The sequence below is a fragment of the Odocoileus virginianus genome, chromosome 15 (assembly GCF_023699985.2).
Source record: "Odocoileus virginianus isolate 20LAN1187 ecotype Illinois chromosome 15, Ovbor_1.2, whole genome shotgun sequence".
NCBI classification, from domain to species: Eukaryota; Metazoa; Chordata; class Mammalia; order Artiodactyla; family Cervidae; genus Odocoileus; species Odocoileus virginianus.
The window spans coordinates 12982561-13000344 of record NC_069688.1 but is presented as its reverse complement, the minus strand read 5'-3'; the positions used below and the strand labels follow the sequence as shown (position 1 = coordinate 13000344).

At 38.0% G+C, this 17784-nt stretch overlaps 1 protein-coding gene across 3 annotated transcripts in view; it reads right to left on the bottom strand.

Moving 5' to 3' along the window:
- Window positions 1-17784, bottom strand: part of WASHC5 (WASH complex subunit 5) — a 56352-nt gene that overhangs the window by 15009 nt on the left and 23559 nt on the right. For all 3 annotated transcript variants that reach the window (XM_020897062.2, XM_020897063.2, XM_070477013.1), the window contains exons 12-20: window positions 15801-15913; window positions 14318-14484; window positions 14165-14240; window positions 12807-12917; window positions 11759-11899; window positions 10742-10822; window positions 5613-5714; window positions 4585-4764; window positions 927-1051 (exon numbers count right to left, since the gene is read on the bottom strand). In XM_020897062.2, coding sequence (XP_020752721.2) covers window positions 927-1051; window positions 4585-4764; window positions 5613-5714; window positions 10742-10822; window positions 11759-11899; window positions 12807-12917; window positions 14165-14240; window positions 14318-14484; window positions 15801-15913 — 1096 coding nt within the window. The remainder of the gene's footprint in view (window positions 1-926; window positions 1052-4584; window positions 4765-5612; window positions 5715-10741; window positions 10823-11758; window positions 11900-12806; window positions 12918-14164; window positions 14241-14317; window positions 14485-15800; window positions 15914-17784) is intronic.

Here is a 17784-nt window from a genome sequence, read left to right as displayed (position 1 = left end):
GGGTGAACATGAGAGCAGACAGGAGCCTGCTCTCCCCTTAGTAGGGCTTAGTACCAGCTGTTTCATCAGAGGCTCAACTGCAGAAGAATGAGGACTCAGCTGGACTTACTAAGACAGACAGCGTGCAAGTCCCCACTGTGGTGCCCACCTGTAGTATTCTCAGTGGCCATTTTGATTACATGAGGTTTTCACCCAAGTGACTGTACATATAACCTGTAAGTCACTGTTGCCCTTGAATGACACAGGCTTTAAGAGTTGGGCTCCAGAGTCAGAGGGCCTGGTGCCTATTCTGGGGCCACCACTGATTAAATTCTGGGCAAGTGACTGAGCTTTTCTGTGCCTCGGTTACTTCGAGAGGCACATGGGATGAATAACAGTGTCTACCCCTTTAGACTGTTGTGATGGGTAAGCGAAGAGATGTGTGTCAGGAGGAGCGCATAAGGCGAGTGCTCAAGGAATTCTGGGTCTTCCGCAAAGTGCCCGAGGGTGGAGCTGAGAAACAAGAAAGTCACCTTAGAAGTGCAAGGTGTGAGCTGGCAAGTGCAAGGCCAGTGACTGCAATGGGGGAGTAGGTCATAAGTGACAGACCCACAGGAGCAATTTGGAATTTAAAGTTTTAATAAACCTGGTAGTCCACAGACCCAAGTAATGTTAGCTGGAAAGAAACAGAGGCATAGACTAAAATAAGAGGTAGCTGAATAGACCTTCTAATTGTTCTCATCTCTATGTCTTTGCACTGGGGTGACCTCAGTCACACTGAGGAAAACATGCAGTTCCAGAAAAAGTAAACTTAATCAACCCATGAGAAAGGCTCCAGCAATGGCAGGAACAGGATATGATTTGAGTAGATGTCAAGGATGTGATCAATATGTTAGAGACTTGCTGTCCATGAGGTTCAACGCCCAGTGGAATTGAGGTACACCTACTTTGGGTCTGTGATTCGCAAGATTTCTCTGCAGAGTCGACCAATAAATGTTACAGACTCGTCCACAGGGGTAAACTTTGGTATTGGAATATGAGTGGACTGGTACATACTTTGCCAATCTTGAATCTAGAAAAAAAAAAAAAAAAGAACCCCAAGGACATAAATATTTAGTGCATCTTTGATAAGTTAACCTAGTTATCCTTTTCTTACATAGTTTTACAAAGATAATGTTGCATGAACAGTGACTATAAATGGCTCCTTGATTTTGAAGAATAAATTTTAAAAACTGTAGTAAAAGCCTTCCAGAAATACCACATATAATATTTATTAAAAAAAGAAATAACTGTGAAAAAGTGAAGAGATTGAGGACAAGTGGAAAAAGACAGGAATTTCTTACTTTCTGTCTTACAAGATGACATGTATCAGTGTAATAATAAACATCCAAATATAGGGTTGGAGATACATAATCTTTTGAAAATGTCACATGAATCATGTCAGTTCCCTAAACTTGTGAGTGACTCCTTGTTAATTACTAAGATCAGTCTTCTGAGCTGTGACACTTAAGAATGTGGTGCTCACAATAGATGCAGAAAAAGCCCTTGACAAAATTCAACATCCATTTATGATAAAAACTTTCCAGAAAGCAGGAATAGAAGGAACATACCTCAACATAATAAAAGCTATATATGACAAACCCACAGCAAGCATCACCCTTAATGGTGAAAAACTGAAAGCGTTTCCCCTAAAATCAGGAACAAGACAAGGGTGCCCACTCTCACCACTACTATTCAACATAGTTTTGGAAGTTTTGGCCACAGCAATCAGAGCAGAAAAAGAAATAAAAGGAATCCAGATAGGAAAAGAAGTGAAACCCTCACTGTTTGCAGATGACATGATTCTCTACATAGAAAACTCTAAAGACTCTACCAGAAAATTACTAGAGCTAATCAATGAATATAGTTAAGTTGCAGGATATAAAATTAACACACAGAAATCCCTTGCATTCCTATACACTAACAATGAGAAAACAGAAAGAGAAATTAAGGAAACAATACCATTCACCAATGCAACAAAAAGAACAAAATACTTAGGAGTATATCTACCTAAAGAAACAAAAGACCTATACATAGAAAACTATAAAACACTGATGAAAGAAATCAAAGAGGACACAAACAGATGGAGAAATATACCGTGTTCATGGATTGGAAGAATCAATATTGTCAAAATGAGTATCCTACCCAAAGCAATCTATAGATTCAATGCAATCCCTATCAAGCTACCAATGGTATTCTTCATAGAACTAGAACAAATAATTTCACAATTTGTATGGAAATACAAAAAACCTCAAATAGCCAAAGCAATCTTGAGAAAGAAGAATGGAACTGGAGGAATCAACCTGCCTGACTTCAGGCTCTACTACAAAGCCACAGTCATCAAGACAGTATGGTACTGGCACAAACACAGAAACATAGATCAAAGGAACAAAATAGAAAGCCCAGAGATAAATCCACGTACTTATGGACACCTTATCTTCAACAAAGGAGGCAAGAATACACAATGGAAAAAAGACAATTTCTTTAACAAGTGGTGCTGGGAAAACTGGTCAACCACTTGTAAAAGAATAAAACTAGAACATTTTCTAACACCATACACAAAAATAAACTCAAAATGGATTAAAGATCTAAATGTAAGACCAGACACTATAAAACTCCTAGAGAAGAACATAGGCAAAACACTCTCTGACATAAATCACAGCAAAATCCTCCATGACCCACCTCCCAGAATATTGGAAATAAAAGCAAAAATGAACAAATGGGACCTAATTAAACTTAAAAGCTTTTGCACAGCAAAGGAAACTATAAGCAAGGTGAAAAGACAGCCTTCAGAATGGGAGAAAGTAATAGCAAACGAAGCAACAGACAAAGGATTAATCTCAAAAATATACAAGTAACTCCTGCAGCTCAATTCCAGAAAAATGACCCAATCAAAAAATGGGCCAAAGATCTAAACAGACATTTCTCCAAAGAAGACATACAGATGGCTAACAAACACATGAAAAGATGCTCAACATCACACATTATCAGAGAAATGCAAATCAAAACCTCAATGAGGTACCATTACACACCCGTCAGAATGGCTGCTATCCAAAAGTCTACAAGCAATAAATGCTGGAGAGGGTGTGGAGAAAAGGGAACCCTCTTACACTGTTGGTGGGAATGCAAACTAGTACAGCCATTATGGAGAACAGTATGGAGATTTCTTAAAAAACTGGAAATAGAACTGCCATATGACCCAACAATCCCATTCCTGGGCATACACACTGAGGAAACCAGATCTGAAAGAGACACGTGTACCCCAATGTTCATCGCAGCACTGTTTATAATAGCCAGGACATGAAAGCAACCTGGATGCCCATCAGCAGACGAATGGATAAGAAAGCTGTGGTACATATACAGAATGGAATATTACTCAGCCATTAAAAAGAATTCATTTGAATCAGTTCTAATGAGGTGGATGAAACTGGAGCCCATTATACAGAGTGAAGTAAGCCAGAAAGAAAAACACTAATACAGTATACTAACACATATATACAGAATTTAGAAAGATGGTAACGATAACCCTATATGCAAGACAGAAAATGAGACACAGATGCATAGAACAGAAGTTTGGACTCCATGGGAGAAGGTGAGGGTGGGGTGATCTGAGAGAACAGCATCAAAGCATGTATATTATCAGGTGTAAAACAGATTGCCAGTACAGGTTGGATGCATGAGACAAGAGCTCGGGGCTGGTGCACTGGGATGACCCAGAGGGATGGGATGGGGAGGGAGGTGGCAGGGGGGTTCAGGATGGGGAACACATGTAAATCCATGGCTGATTCATGTCAGTGTATGGCAAAAACCACTACAATATTGTAAAGTAATTAGCCTCCAACTAAAAATAATTGGGGAAAAAAAAAACAAAAAACAAACAACAACAAAAAGAATGTGGTGCTCAAATAATCCAATAAAAAATAGGCAAAGGACTTGATATTTCTCCAAAGCAGATATAACATGGTCGATAAGCACATGAAAAGATGCTCAACATCATTAGTCATGATGGAAATGCAAATCAAAACCACAATGAAATACCATTCAGACTCACTAGGATGGTTATAATTAAAAAGAAAAAAAGAGGAAATAAACAAGTATTGGCGAGGATGTGGAAAACCTAGAACCCTCATACACTGCTGGTGGGAATGAACAAATGGTGCAGGCACTGTGGGAAACAGTTTGGTGGTTTGTAAGTTAAATGCAGAACTACTAAATGACCCAGCAATTCTGCTCTTAGGTATATACTCTGATCAAACCCAGATGAACTCTTACATCTTTGGAACTCCTGAGTAGCTGATTTATAATGACTATACCAGATGGTCTCATTCTGTAGCCATGTAATTAAGTCTGCTTTCTCCTAAGGACAGTAAACGTGGAGAGGTCAGTATGGGCACAGAAACCTTTCTGCAACCCTCACAGCTCCTGAAGTTACTCTGAAGGCATTTATGGCTCTGCAGTGGTCACGGAGTTTTAGTAATTGTTTAAGCATTTGTTGTTGGCATTCCTGAGGTTTGGGGCATGTCAGAAGTGACATATAGTCAAGAATATTAAAATCTGTTTAGATACCTTTGTTCTTAAGAAGTTATTACATTCTTGTTCCACATTGTAATTTATAATACGAGATACTTCTTCCTGCCAAATCTTCAGGCCATAAATGTTGACATAGTCCTGAATATATTCAAAAGAACGATGGAATCCATCCATAGTGGCTCCCAGCTCTTTCAGCTTGGGCATCAGTTCACTCGGCTGTGTGAAAGAAGAGACAGAAACCTGTTATACTGGCACAGTCTGTCAACTGCTAACACCTACATGAGACTGTCAAGGAAATCCCAAGTGAGAGACCACAGTGACAGCTGAGGACATACTTATTCCTATCTCATTTAGAGTGAGTGGTAATTTATGCCAGGCATCCAATAAAGAGTATATTTCATTCACTTGGGAAGAAAGCCTCATATAAAAGAATATAAAAAATGAGTATTAATGATTTCTCTCATCATTTGATGACTCTAACCTTAATTAAATTGAATTTACTGATGTGATTTCAGATGTAAATTTCAGGCCTGTTCTTTCTCTCTTGAGAAAAATGATCATATTCTCTAGCAGAGCAAGCAAAAGAAAAAAAAATTACACCCTTTCCAACCTGCTTTAGGCTTAACAAATTCTTTCGACTATGAGAAAGAACCTGGAATCATAAATATCAGTTTAATTCTTAAACTTGAAGCAAAGGGCTGATTTTAAAAAGGGTTTTCTTATAATATGAATGCTTATAAGATAGGATCAAGGGTGGGATCGGTGGGAGGTAGGAGGGAGGTTCAACAGGGAGGGGACATATGTCTATCTCTGGCTGATTGATGTTTGGAAATCAACACAATTCTGTAAAGTAATTATCCTTCAATTAAATAAATTAATAAAAAACCCCACCAAAATAAAAAAAAGATAGGATCAAAAAACACATCAGCTCATTGTACTGAATATGATACAGTAGATATATGTTAGATAGGAAGAAAGGTCTTGTTCGTGTTCAAAATGACATTCTAGAACATTCTGCAAGTTGAGGTGAGGGCAAGAAAAGACTCATTCTGATGACTGGGTACCTTGGCTCGGGGGTTGAAGATCAAACCCCTATGAAGGGCAAAAGCAACACGCTTAACAAGCTCCTTCCTGATTCCATCCTCCAGCAGTTGTTTTGGATCCACCTAAATGCAAATTGAAAAGCATAAAATGTTAGTTAGGAAAAGCTCGGTCTAGAAGAAACACAGAGGAAAGACAGTCTCCAGAATCTGTAGGGGAGCATTTCCCTACCTCAATCCTAAATGATCACAATTTTATCCCCCCCTTCCTGCCCCTCTTTGATCTTGTGCAGCTCAGATAGAACTGTTAGAACCTGTCACCGCGGTAGGACTTAATTTATCTCAGCAACATTCATGATAATTTTACATGTCATTTCAAAGATGGTGGGTATGGAAAGTTTTAAATGGCCTCACATTTTGATCGTTTCATAAGAGTGCCTTTTCTTATCACCAGGAGGAGGTGGTGGATTGAATGGCTTGCACTGGAATTCAGGGCACATCTCTCATCTGGAAGTTATCTAAGGGCATCTATAATCATACGAGCAAAATCAAGCTTGGGGTTGGACCTCTGCAGATTCAACAATTATTTTTTCTCTCAGTAGTCTCAGGATGCTGTTTGTAATTAGGGAGATAAAATAGGAAAGAAATCTGGTATTTAATTTCATAGCTTATTTAGCTGATTCTTTTTTTCTATAATGAGAAAGCTTTTGTTATTCCCTAAAAGTCTCCTGTCAAATCTATAAAGCATCAAATAGTTTTAATACAGTCTTTTGAATTGTCTAAGACATGTTTCTTTTAATTTGTCAAGACTTATTATTTTAAAAAGTCATAAAGACAATTGATGGGTTCCATCTGGATTTGATGATATTTAAAATTTAAGGAAGACAACTGCAATGCAAAAGTTGCTGAAAATACAAAAGCCAGAGGAACTTGTCAGACTACACTGTGATCAGGCAGTCATCGAAAGCCAGACTAAGGAGAAATAACAGGTCAAGACCTTGAGTTCTTCAACAGACAAACTGTAAGGAAAGAAAGGAATGAAGGAGGAATCTGAGGAGTAAATCAGTCTTAAAAGACACATTTTTTTTTTTTAATGGGAAAATCTGAACTAAAGTATCTAGAGATTTACTTTTGGATAATAAAACTACAAACAGAGAGACTGGGATTAGGTCAGGGCCCGTGAGGAGGATCCTGGGGTGGCAGTTAGCTGAACTATATTTCTGGGCTTGAGAGGTGGTGGGAGTGAGTGGTCTTTATCTCACACTAACCCATCAAGCTACACAACTGTTTCTGTAGCTTTAGGCATCTATGCTGTATTTCACAAGAAATGGGTAAATTTAAATATATACAGTCAATGAAAACAAACTCAAGCAGGTAAGATGAAATTTCCAAAGAAACAGCCCTTATAAAAATAGATTTCATGAAAAAGAGTTCAGTGTTTTCACGAATCTCATGGTCTTAAGGAGCCCTTCCCATTCTCCCCAGGCGTCCACCAACCTGTGGAGTGCTCACGGGAAAGGGAAGGACCCTTTCACACAGCTCCCTCCCTGCAGTTCTGTCCACCTTCTCTGGTTAACAACAGTTAATAGACCCTTCTCTATTAATCTATGTATGTATTTGTTCTTAAATATATTTAATTAAAAAGATCTAAATGGTCATGTGGTATTTCTAATTTTTTACAGAATCTCCATAATGTTCTGATGGTGGCCATACGGCGAAAGTATCTGCAGGGGAGCAATGGAGAGGCAGACGTAGAGAACAGACTTGGGGACACAGTGCAGGAAGCAGGGGTGGGGTGAACTGAGAATAGTCTGGAAACATATGCCTTACCATACGTAAGACAGCAGAGGGAATTAGCTGTGTGACACGGGGAGCTCAACCCATTTCTCTGTGACAACCTAAAGGGGTGGGAGATGGGAAGGGGGTTCAGAAGGGAGGGGATAGATGTATACCTGTGACTGATTCATGCTGATGTGTGGCAGAAACCAACACAATATTGTAAAGCAATTATCTACCAAGAAAAAAAATGTCTAAGTGGGATCAAAATATTGGGTTGGCCAAAAAGTTCATCTGGACCAATTTAGTCCTAAGATTTATTTGTAAGACATTATGAAAAACCTGAATGAAATTTTTGGTTAACCCAGTATGTACATATATATACACTACATGTTGTATATTGCAATTGCTTTTCCACTTTACATTTTGGAAATTTCCTAGTGGTAAGTTATTTTTGAATGGCAGGAAAGCAATCCACAGTGTGACTGCAACATGATATATTAAGCCATTCTCTCGTTCATAAAATGCTTAGGTTATTTCTATTATTTTGGTTACATCTAACAATGGACATTATATGTGTATCTGTGTATATCTCACTTGTTTTAACTCATATTAACTAAAATGAGTTAGAACTCTTTGAAAGGGTTTGAAATAGATCCATAACATTCAAAGTTTACAGATTACCGAAGGCCATGGGAACCCACATAAAGCCCTGAGTTGTTAAACTGGCAGAGACAATGTAAGCTTAAAGGACGTCAAGATGACATTCCCTTTGCACTTATTGGTGACTCAGATGATAAAGAATCTGCCTGTAATGCGGGAGACCTGGGTTTGACCCTTGAGGAATGGCAACCCACTCCAGTATTCTTACCTGGGAAATCCCATGAACAGAGGAACCTGGCGGACTAGTCCTAGGTATGCAAAGAGTCCGACATGACTGAGCAACTAACACTAACATACTTGCACTAATTAAATGAAAGATTCTGGTAAGAGATTTATATTTTTCTTAAGCAGTCCTTCCTTCGATAATTATTGCTAATTACTAGGTTTTATTACATCCAATTTGTCACTTTGCATTTAAGACTAATCTGGTCCTAGGATGTATCATCACATAAAGATGAGTGAGAAGTGATAACCTGTCTGTGTACTCTCTGAATATCAACTGACTTAAACTGGCATCAGGCCTAAAGCATGTTTATTTATTTATTTCAACATCTTTAAAAATGTGTTTATTTTTTAAAAAATCAGTTGTGTACAAAAGTGTTTCGTAGTTTTTAATTCTCAAGACAAACACCCAGCCCTCCACCCCCAGCCCATCCTGTTTCAATGGTCTTTCTGGCAACCCACCCATTCTCCCCTTACAGGAAGTTAACGGCTCAGAATAGATCCTCCTATAGAATTTATCATCACTAACAGATTGTTTAGAATAGAGATCTAGAGAAGCTAACAAGCAAGATTCTTTCTCGGTGAGGTCAATGAGTATCCCTATAATGGCAGTAGACTTCCAGCAGACACCACAACAAAGCACCATCAATTGCTGAAAGCTAAAAAATAGATATTATTTTCAATAGTATTCCATTTTCTATTGGAAAAGTCTTTAAATTACATTAAATAAGTCTCTTTCCCCCCAAAGAAATAGTCTAGCTTTTATTACAATGTCTGTAAAAAGCAGGTAACAGCAAGCACACGAGGGTCATTTAACAGCACAGTGCAAATGATTTCTGAATCCACTCACCCCCAGGACCAAATTGATAAACTGTGCCTCATCTCATTATATAAGCAGCACTGAATATATACATATACATATATATTCAGTGCCTGGTTGGAATAACCAAGCAAAAGGTGACACATTCACAACTTAACATTTAGGTGATGATCACAGGTTTATGAGGGTAGATCAGTCCAAAAGAACAGTAACAGAACAAATGGGACAAGTGAGATACTGACATTTCCCTAGCTCTATGCCACAAGATTTTGACCCATATTGCAACAGTGCAAATAGAACATGTGACATAGTATGCAGACAAGGCAGAAAAGTCACACTTGAAGAAAAGGCTATTTATCAGCTAAAGCATGTTTAATAGAGTCTATTAATACTACAGGGCTAGAATGGTATTTCTTTACTACATTTCTAGAAACAACATAGTAAAGTTCTGTTTCTTTTAGGTTCATTTCCTATATTTTGTTGGATTTCATTAAAACAAATGTTATAGCAATTCAATGAAAATTCTTTAGAAAATTGGAAATGTTAAGATTCTACTGATGTCAGATAAATGGAAAAATAAATAAGAGCACCACGAACTGAGTGGGTGCATCCACTAGTCATCTGAGGATTACAAATTATAATAAAACAGCAATGATATACCACTTTAGACCCATTTGGAGAACAAAAATTAGGAAGCGGATCATGGCTAGTATTGGCCAAAATGGGGGTAGAAACACAGGAAACAAGTCATGTGAGGAGGCAATCTGGCTGTACTGAGACAAAGTAAGTACAAACGTGTCCTAAGACTCTGACCTACTCCTGGGCAGGCAGACTTCAGAGCAATTCTTGCACAGGCCTATGTGGGGACATGTTCAGAGATGCTGATCTTGACACTGCTGATGATAACAGGAAGCACAGGTATGAAAATGAGCAGCATCTGTGCCCTGAGGAACAGCTAAGTAAAGTGTGAAAATCTCTGTAGCAGTAAGAAGTAACCAACAACCTCATTACAACATAGATAAATTCTGAAAGCAATAACTAGTGAGAAATGTTAGAAAAAGATTGAGGCTTTGGAGCAGAATATGATTTAGAGAAATCAAAAATGTGCACATATAAAATAATACTACTTGCTAAAAATAAGGAGACTTGCATATTTATGGACAGAAATCAAACAGAGTGGGTGTTATGGGGTCTGGGGGTGGGTATCCAGGAGAAGAGAAAGAAAAAAGTAAGAGAGGAGCTTGCATGCAGTGGTGATGGCAATGGCCTATGGTCAGAGGTTTACCATGATCTCAGCTCTCTGCACCTGGGGTAGAGTATAAAAACATTAAAGAGAAAGAAAGGTTGTAGGCAAGGAGGAAAGAGATAGTAAGTCATCAAGTAAGCAAGCTACTCTGCCTAAGGGAATTTAATTATTTTGTTTTGTTATTACAAAAATTCAATAAAAATTTTTTTCTTAGAGTTTAGGAATTCCTGGGTATTGTGAAAAATGAGGAAAATAATGCTTTCTCTTTCTCTGTTCGTAAGTGAGTAAAATGAAAATCAAACACTGCATGTGAAATAGCAAGGGGCATAAGATGATGACACTACCCCCACAGGATAAATTACGCAAAAATCCAAATGACAGAGAGGTCTACTACCAGGCCACAGAGACCAGCATTAAGACCATTACCTTGATGATGCCGACCAAAGTTGTCTTCATCATTAAGATGCCTTCAGTAAAAATGGAAATAGCATGAGTAAGCTTGGCAACCTTCAACAAAGAAAAAGAAGTTAATGAAGTACTTCTCATAAAAGACACATCACTTCTATGGGAAGCTAAAATAATTGGTAATAGTTCTGAAAGGGCAAAGCCAAGAGAACAAGCATGTAGCTTGAAGGCACCTGCGTGTACATGTCCTGGTCAGACATGAGGCTCTGGGGTGTTGACCACTGTCAGACCTACCAGGTGACTGAGTCAGATGTTCAGTCATTCTTTACCCTTTGATCAACCATTTCCCCTTCTTTGGGTCTCAGTATTTCACACATTAGATGAAAGCAGGACTCAGTGATGTAGAAGATACCTCCCAAAATCAAAAGGCTCATGGAGACACTGAAAAGATTGACTGAGGCTATATTCTTGAGTTAGAATCAATGTGGGAATTCTGAACTTGATGATCTCAATGCCTAATGTAACTTCTGGAGTTGTGTTAGAGGATGTGAAATTGATGCTGGTTATCACATTTTCAATTTTACTCGATTTTATTTTTTAGGTCTCTAAGTTGAGGGAGAAAGAAAAGCAGAGGCATTCGGGAAGAACTACTTCTGAGACTGCTTACTTGTGGAATGGCCTTAAATATCTGCCTGTCTGAAGTGGTTTATGGAATATGGATTACTTTGTTCATGGAATATGGATTATTTCGAACCACTGATCCATGAACCAAGACCATTCAAAGGAAAAGTGACCAACTAAGTTCCACTCCCTCTGAGAACATTCAGGCAGGTGAGGCCTTGAATGATACCAGGACATTGTAGAGAATGAAGGTAAGATTGCACTAAAATATCAAAACCTGGTTATCATTTAGCGTGTAGAAAAATAAATCAGAACTGATCTGGGGGTCTTGGGGACATGGCAGGTGACACAGAGTTGTGCTATTTCATGGTTTTGGGGGTTAAAAATCAAAAGGCAGATGTTAAAGGGACACGCCACCTCATATCGTGGGCCGAGCTGAGCATAGTCCCTCAGCTTGTCTTTGTCCAGCCGGGTGGGCACTTCGATGATATCGTGGGTCTGAAGCTTTATGATCTTTAGAAGGGAAGTAAACATGCTTTCTGGAATAATCTGCAACACCTTTAGTGAAAGGGAAAAGAGGAAAAACAAGTGAACCTCCTATTTTCTCTCTTTTAGTTGACAGACGCTAGGACAACAGTAAAAAGGGTGTCCATGTATTAAAAAAAAAAAGGCCCTGCATCTGTAGGAAAGGATGCTGGGGGCTCTCACAAGCATTATTTTAGTAACTGCTCTCAGGCACAGGGCTGCGTTCCTTCAAACACGAATTGCTCACAGGAGATAAAGCTAATTCTCATAGAAATGCTGTAAAGGATGTATCACTCCCACATTATAAATTTTCCAAAAGCTGAAATTCAGAGATGTTAGGTAACATGGCTATAGAGCCTTCAGCTAGTATGTGACACAGGACAATTCTGAATCCAGGCCTGTGTGGCTCTAAGTTACACCTTAAGTTACTGAAACAAGGACCAAAATTCTCCTGAAAACTTTAAGTTCCAATTAGTCACAGTCGCCATCTGTGACTTTGAAGAAGCTACCAAGATCTAAGTTTCTCAATCTCTACACCTATAAAATGGGGGTTAATGCCATCACCATTTAAAAAATAAGTATACAAGTTCTTTGAAAGTAAAAACATATCTGCACACCCACAGTACCAGTAAGAATAAATTTATTTTCAGGTACTGAAAATTTCTGGAATCAAATTAAGAATTAAGGAAAAGTATATACAACTACTATGTATACAACAGATAAACAACAAGGACCTACTACAGAGCAAGGTCTTGAACTGAATCACTTTGCTGCACACTTGAAGCTAATACATCATAAATTAAATACACTTCAATAAAAAAGAGGAGTAAGGGAAAAGAATAACAGGTGTACTTTTTTCAGGGCCCCAAGCACATCATTTGTATTTAAAATAGCAGTTAGTTTGCCATTAAAATAAGTATCACCTTGATGCATTTCTTACCTTTCTCACATAGGACACCAATTCACCAGAATAATATTGAGACACGCTGAGAAGGTCAGGGCTATTTGCTTGATTAATACGGAGAAGGGGCAGGTCAAGGGCAGAGGCAAGCTGGAAGGAAAATAAGACACCACTGTTTCCCTGTTTCAGAAAGTCCTAGGAATCTCCCTTTCTAGAAGCGGTAACATACAATGAAGCTCCGAGGCTTCGCTCAAAAGACAGCAACAATGACTGAACTTCATCAGTTCACAGCTTCTGACAAGGTTATAATGTAAAATGACAGTTATCTGCTACGGTAGTGGCTCTCAAGTTGTGGTCGCTGGACCAGCAGCGTCAGCATCACCTGAGATCTTGTTAGAGATGCTGATTCTCGAGCCCCACGTAGGTTTACTTCATCAGAAGCTCCGGGGGTGGGGCCTGGCAATCTGGGCTACTAACCATCTTCCAGGTGATTCTCCTGCACACTCAAGTTTGAGCCACTGAGCTACAGAGGCAGCTACTTCTTTATGGAGATTGGACATTCTGATTGATGGACTACTACACTGAGTCTAATCGAAGATGATATGGCTTGTAAGAAGTGCCATTATTTGATGCACTGCTCAGAAAAAAAAAAACCACACATGCTGACAACTAAATTATGGTATGCCATCATCTACAACCTATCTCAGTCACAGAAATGTTAAAATATGAAAGTGCCCCTCAGACTTGATATATATGGTAATTTCATCAGAAGACATCGAGTAAATTATTTGTCCATTTATCACTAAATGAAATTACCTTGAGAGAAAGGCCAATCCATGCCTGTTTTATTCACCATTATTACCTAACCTTTATATTTTTAAATTTTATTTCTTGGCTGAGCCATGTGGCATGTGAGATCTTAGTTCCCTGACCAGGGATTGAACCCATGTCCCCTGCATTGGAAGCTTGGAGTCTTAACCACTGAATCACCAACAGAGTCCCCTTCCCTAATCTTTATAGGAGATCCTAGAATATAGCAGAAGCTCAACAAGAATTTTTTTAAGTGAATAAGTAAAAGGATTTTATTCATGTCTAGGGAATAAAGGATGTACATTTTTAGTATATTGGTAAAACTTATAAAAAATCAATTTCTTCATTAAAAACAATTTTTGTAAGACATTCCAACATCTATTATGAATTTAAACTTTATTTCTCCTATCTTTTGCCAACCACACGCTCATGAAAAATTTGCTTAAAGTTTTCAGTTTATAAAAATACTTAAAATTGTCCAACTTTCTAAAAGGATGAGATCTTGGACTGAATTAATGAATGAGGTAAAAATGAAGGTCAACACTTGCTTGGAAACTGCAAATGTGATCTTACTGTTACTTGCTTACCTTGAGGAATGTAGCTCTGAGTTTAGTGACCATGGATGGGTTCACCCTTATGCTCTCCTGCATGATAGATGTGAAGCTGCAAAAAGATATCAGTGGTAAGATGATGTTCACAGTGGCTTCCATCAAGGATTATCATCAGGTTGTCCACATTACCTGTCAATTAACTGCCAAGCAAAAGAAAGGTCCCCAATGATTTGCATTGTGATCAGGACCTCCTCTTTGATGTTAATGGTTCGGATCATTTGGTGGAGAAACTTTCGAGTATCAGCAAGAAACTGACACACCTGCAGATTTGATTCCAGCTGGTGAAATTCTTGAACCTGAGGTACATAAACACACTGGATTTTAACATTCTGAACGGCCTGCATGGTGTTCATTTTTCTTTGAAAACACTTCAAATAAAGCGCAATACTTAACTAATATTCTTGGCAAAATTTTAATTTCAAATTATAATTTCAGAAATGTACAAGCCAAGTCAGAAAACAATGTATATATTTCTAGAATTAGAAAATGTTCCACTATTGCTTATTCCATACATGTATAACATAATAAGAAATACTCCCATTTTCCACTTCAATATCAATAAATATATACTGGAAAATTCTAATTCTGCAGATTTGCTGGCTTGCTAAAAAACAAAATAAGTCATGCCACAACCAAGGAGTGGGCACTTGTACATTTTAAGTTCTTTTGATGAACTCTTTAATAAATAATGATTCCACAGTGTTCTGACATTTTAAACTATATAATTCAATAGGCATGCACTACAAGCCAAAAGAAATAATACAAAAGAGAAAAAGCACCCCAGATTTATAAAGTTGTTTAAAGTTGTACTATTAACTAGAAAATCCAAAAACAACCAAAATAGAAACAGCACAAGTGAGCAATTGTTCCAGAATGGTTATGGAAACTGGCATGCTAACAATGGAGCATTATACTATGCTGCTGTAATAGTGGGCATCCTAAAACCCTTGCAAAAATAAGAAAGAGCTTATAAGCAAAGGATTAACGCGCACATTTAAATTGGACAGGGTTCCAGGTGAGGATGGATCTTTTTTTTTTTTTAGATAATACAGTATATGCTTATTGTTCTGATCCTTTTGTTTATTTTCCTGGTTAAACATACAAGTTTTAAAGGTGTGAAGGCAAGATCCTCCTTTGACAGTCATTTTTCAGTAGATAAAAAACAAACTTTTCTTTTCCACAAAACATCATTTTTAAGCATATGATCATTATACAACTATTTTTATATTTGTGTATCTTTTTCTAGGTTTTCCCCCAAGGCACACATTTTTTACAAACCTAAAAATGGTGCATATAATGGAAATTTGCTTTTGCTTTTACCTCCTTATCATAGTTTTCCCAATGTCTCTATATTGTCTTCATGATTAGTTTTTCAAGACTATACACATGTTTCTGCAAGTTGAAATATCATAAATTTCACTACCATTCTCTTTATTATCATTTAGTTATTTTCCCAATTTTAGGGCACTGTATATAATATCACAGTGAATATATTCACTTACACTGCTTTTACTTCTGATTAAATAGTCTCTTAAATATGTTTCCAGGACTGCTGTGTAGGTCAAAAGTATGGTTCATGATCCAAGAACTGTCATTTAAAGACTCTCCTTACCTCTTCCAAAGCCTGTATTAGCTGCACAGTTTTTCTGCCCGCGGCGGTAGAATCATCATAATTTAGTGATAATATTTGTTTTGAAATCTCTCTGAACCAAGCTTGAAGATTTTCTATTAATATAGAAACAAGAAAAGACTACTGAAATCCTAGAACACCTGTAGCAGTGGCTATGACTTTAATAATCTTTCACAAGTCCAGTTCTGACAAAGCTTCTACTATGTTATCTATCAACTGTTCTCAGGAATTCTCCAAATTGTAACAACAAAAATGTGTGGGGCATATGACCTAGTAAAAGTGATGAAACTTTCTACACAAAGAGTTTATAACACCTGGCAGAAAGGGTGCAAAGGTGGCAGTGGGGGAAGGGAGGGGTCGGGGAGGAATTGAAGGATTATCGTAGAGCTGGGAGGATGGGTAAAGGTCTGCAGGGGCAGAGGGGGAGAGGGATTATTTATCTCTAGATGAAGAGACAGACACAGCAGAAGCTTTGGGGCAAAGAGCAATGGCACGTTTTGGAGGGCAAAGTGGGACCAACGTGTAGGAGATTGACATGTGAGTGGTGAGCTGTGAGGAGTCTGAATGGATTAGGGGGCGCCATTTGCACTCACAAACCAGCTGGCATTTCTTAAGGCAGAGACGGTGAGTGCTGTTAACACGCTCTGACACCCTCAGTGTATCAGGCAAGGGTTTAAGCGTCGTTTCATCTAACCTTCACAAAGATCTATGGAGTAGAATTAAAAGCCATTTCTCACGTAAGAATGCTGATACCTTGAGATATGAAGAGCCTCTGTGGCTTAGAGTCACTTAATGGAAGAGCTAGGGTATGCAAACTGTTCAGAGTCAAAGCCTTTGCTCTTCTCACCTCACCAAGTTAATTAGCTAAAGGGTTCTTCGTATGTCATCAATGGAATGATTTCACTTTAATAAAATCACTTAAAAGTTTATAATCTAAGTTATTTTAAGAACTGACATCTGGGTTCCCTGGTGGCTCAGTGGTTAAAAATTCACCTGCCAATGCTGGAAACATGGGTTTGATCCTTGATCCAGGAAGATCCCACATACTGAGCAACTAAACCCATGTGCCACAGCTACTAGAGTAGCCTCCACTCACCAAACTAGAGAAAAGCCTGTGCAGCAACAAAGACCCAGCATAATAAAAAAAAAAAAAGTATATAAAAGTATTAAAAAAAAGAATTGACATAGGGTGGGAGGGAGGTCATGGAGGGAGGGGATATAGGGACACATATAGCTGATTACCTTTGTTGTATAGCGTAAACTAACGCAAGATGGTAAAGAAATTACACTCTAATAAAAAAAAAAAACTGACATGACATGAAGAAAACTAGTTGCAATTTTAAACTTTTTTTTTTTTTTTGGTAAGACCAAAGGATAGCTATGCTGTAGAAGAAAGAACAAAAAATTTGGAGTCTGAGGTGATGGCTGAGATCCAGGCTTTGTCCCTTTGTTACTTTTGGCTAGTGATTACTTTTTAAAGCTTTGGTCTCTGTACACATAAAATACGGATAAAGATGTTTATCTCACAGGGTTGTAAGGATCAAACAAGAAACATTTGTGAAAGTACTTCCTAAGCTGAAATATGCTATACAGCCAGAAAAAGTACAGTATATTGTTTTGAATGATCTTTGAAACAATGCTTATATTTATAAGAATCTAAAAGAGACTAGAATAGAGAAATGTGCCTGATTTTAGACAACTTATCTGGTTAGATTGGTACTGGAGGTTCTTTGTTTTTTTAAGATACAATAGGGTGACCTGTGAAACCTGTTGCCAATTTATATCATATCATCAAAACTGGTCAACTTTTTTCAATAGGAGGGAATAACTTTCATGATCTTTCAGAAGTCTACTTCTCCCAAGAATAATAATAACCACTAACACAGATGATACCTAAGAGTTGTGTTCCAATCCTGGTTGGTTCTCCGTCACTGACACACCTGCCATCTAGTGGCACAAGAGGGGA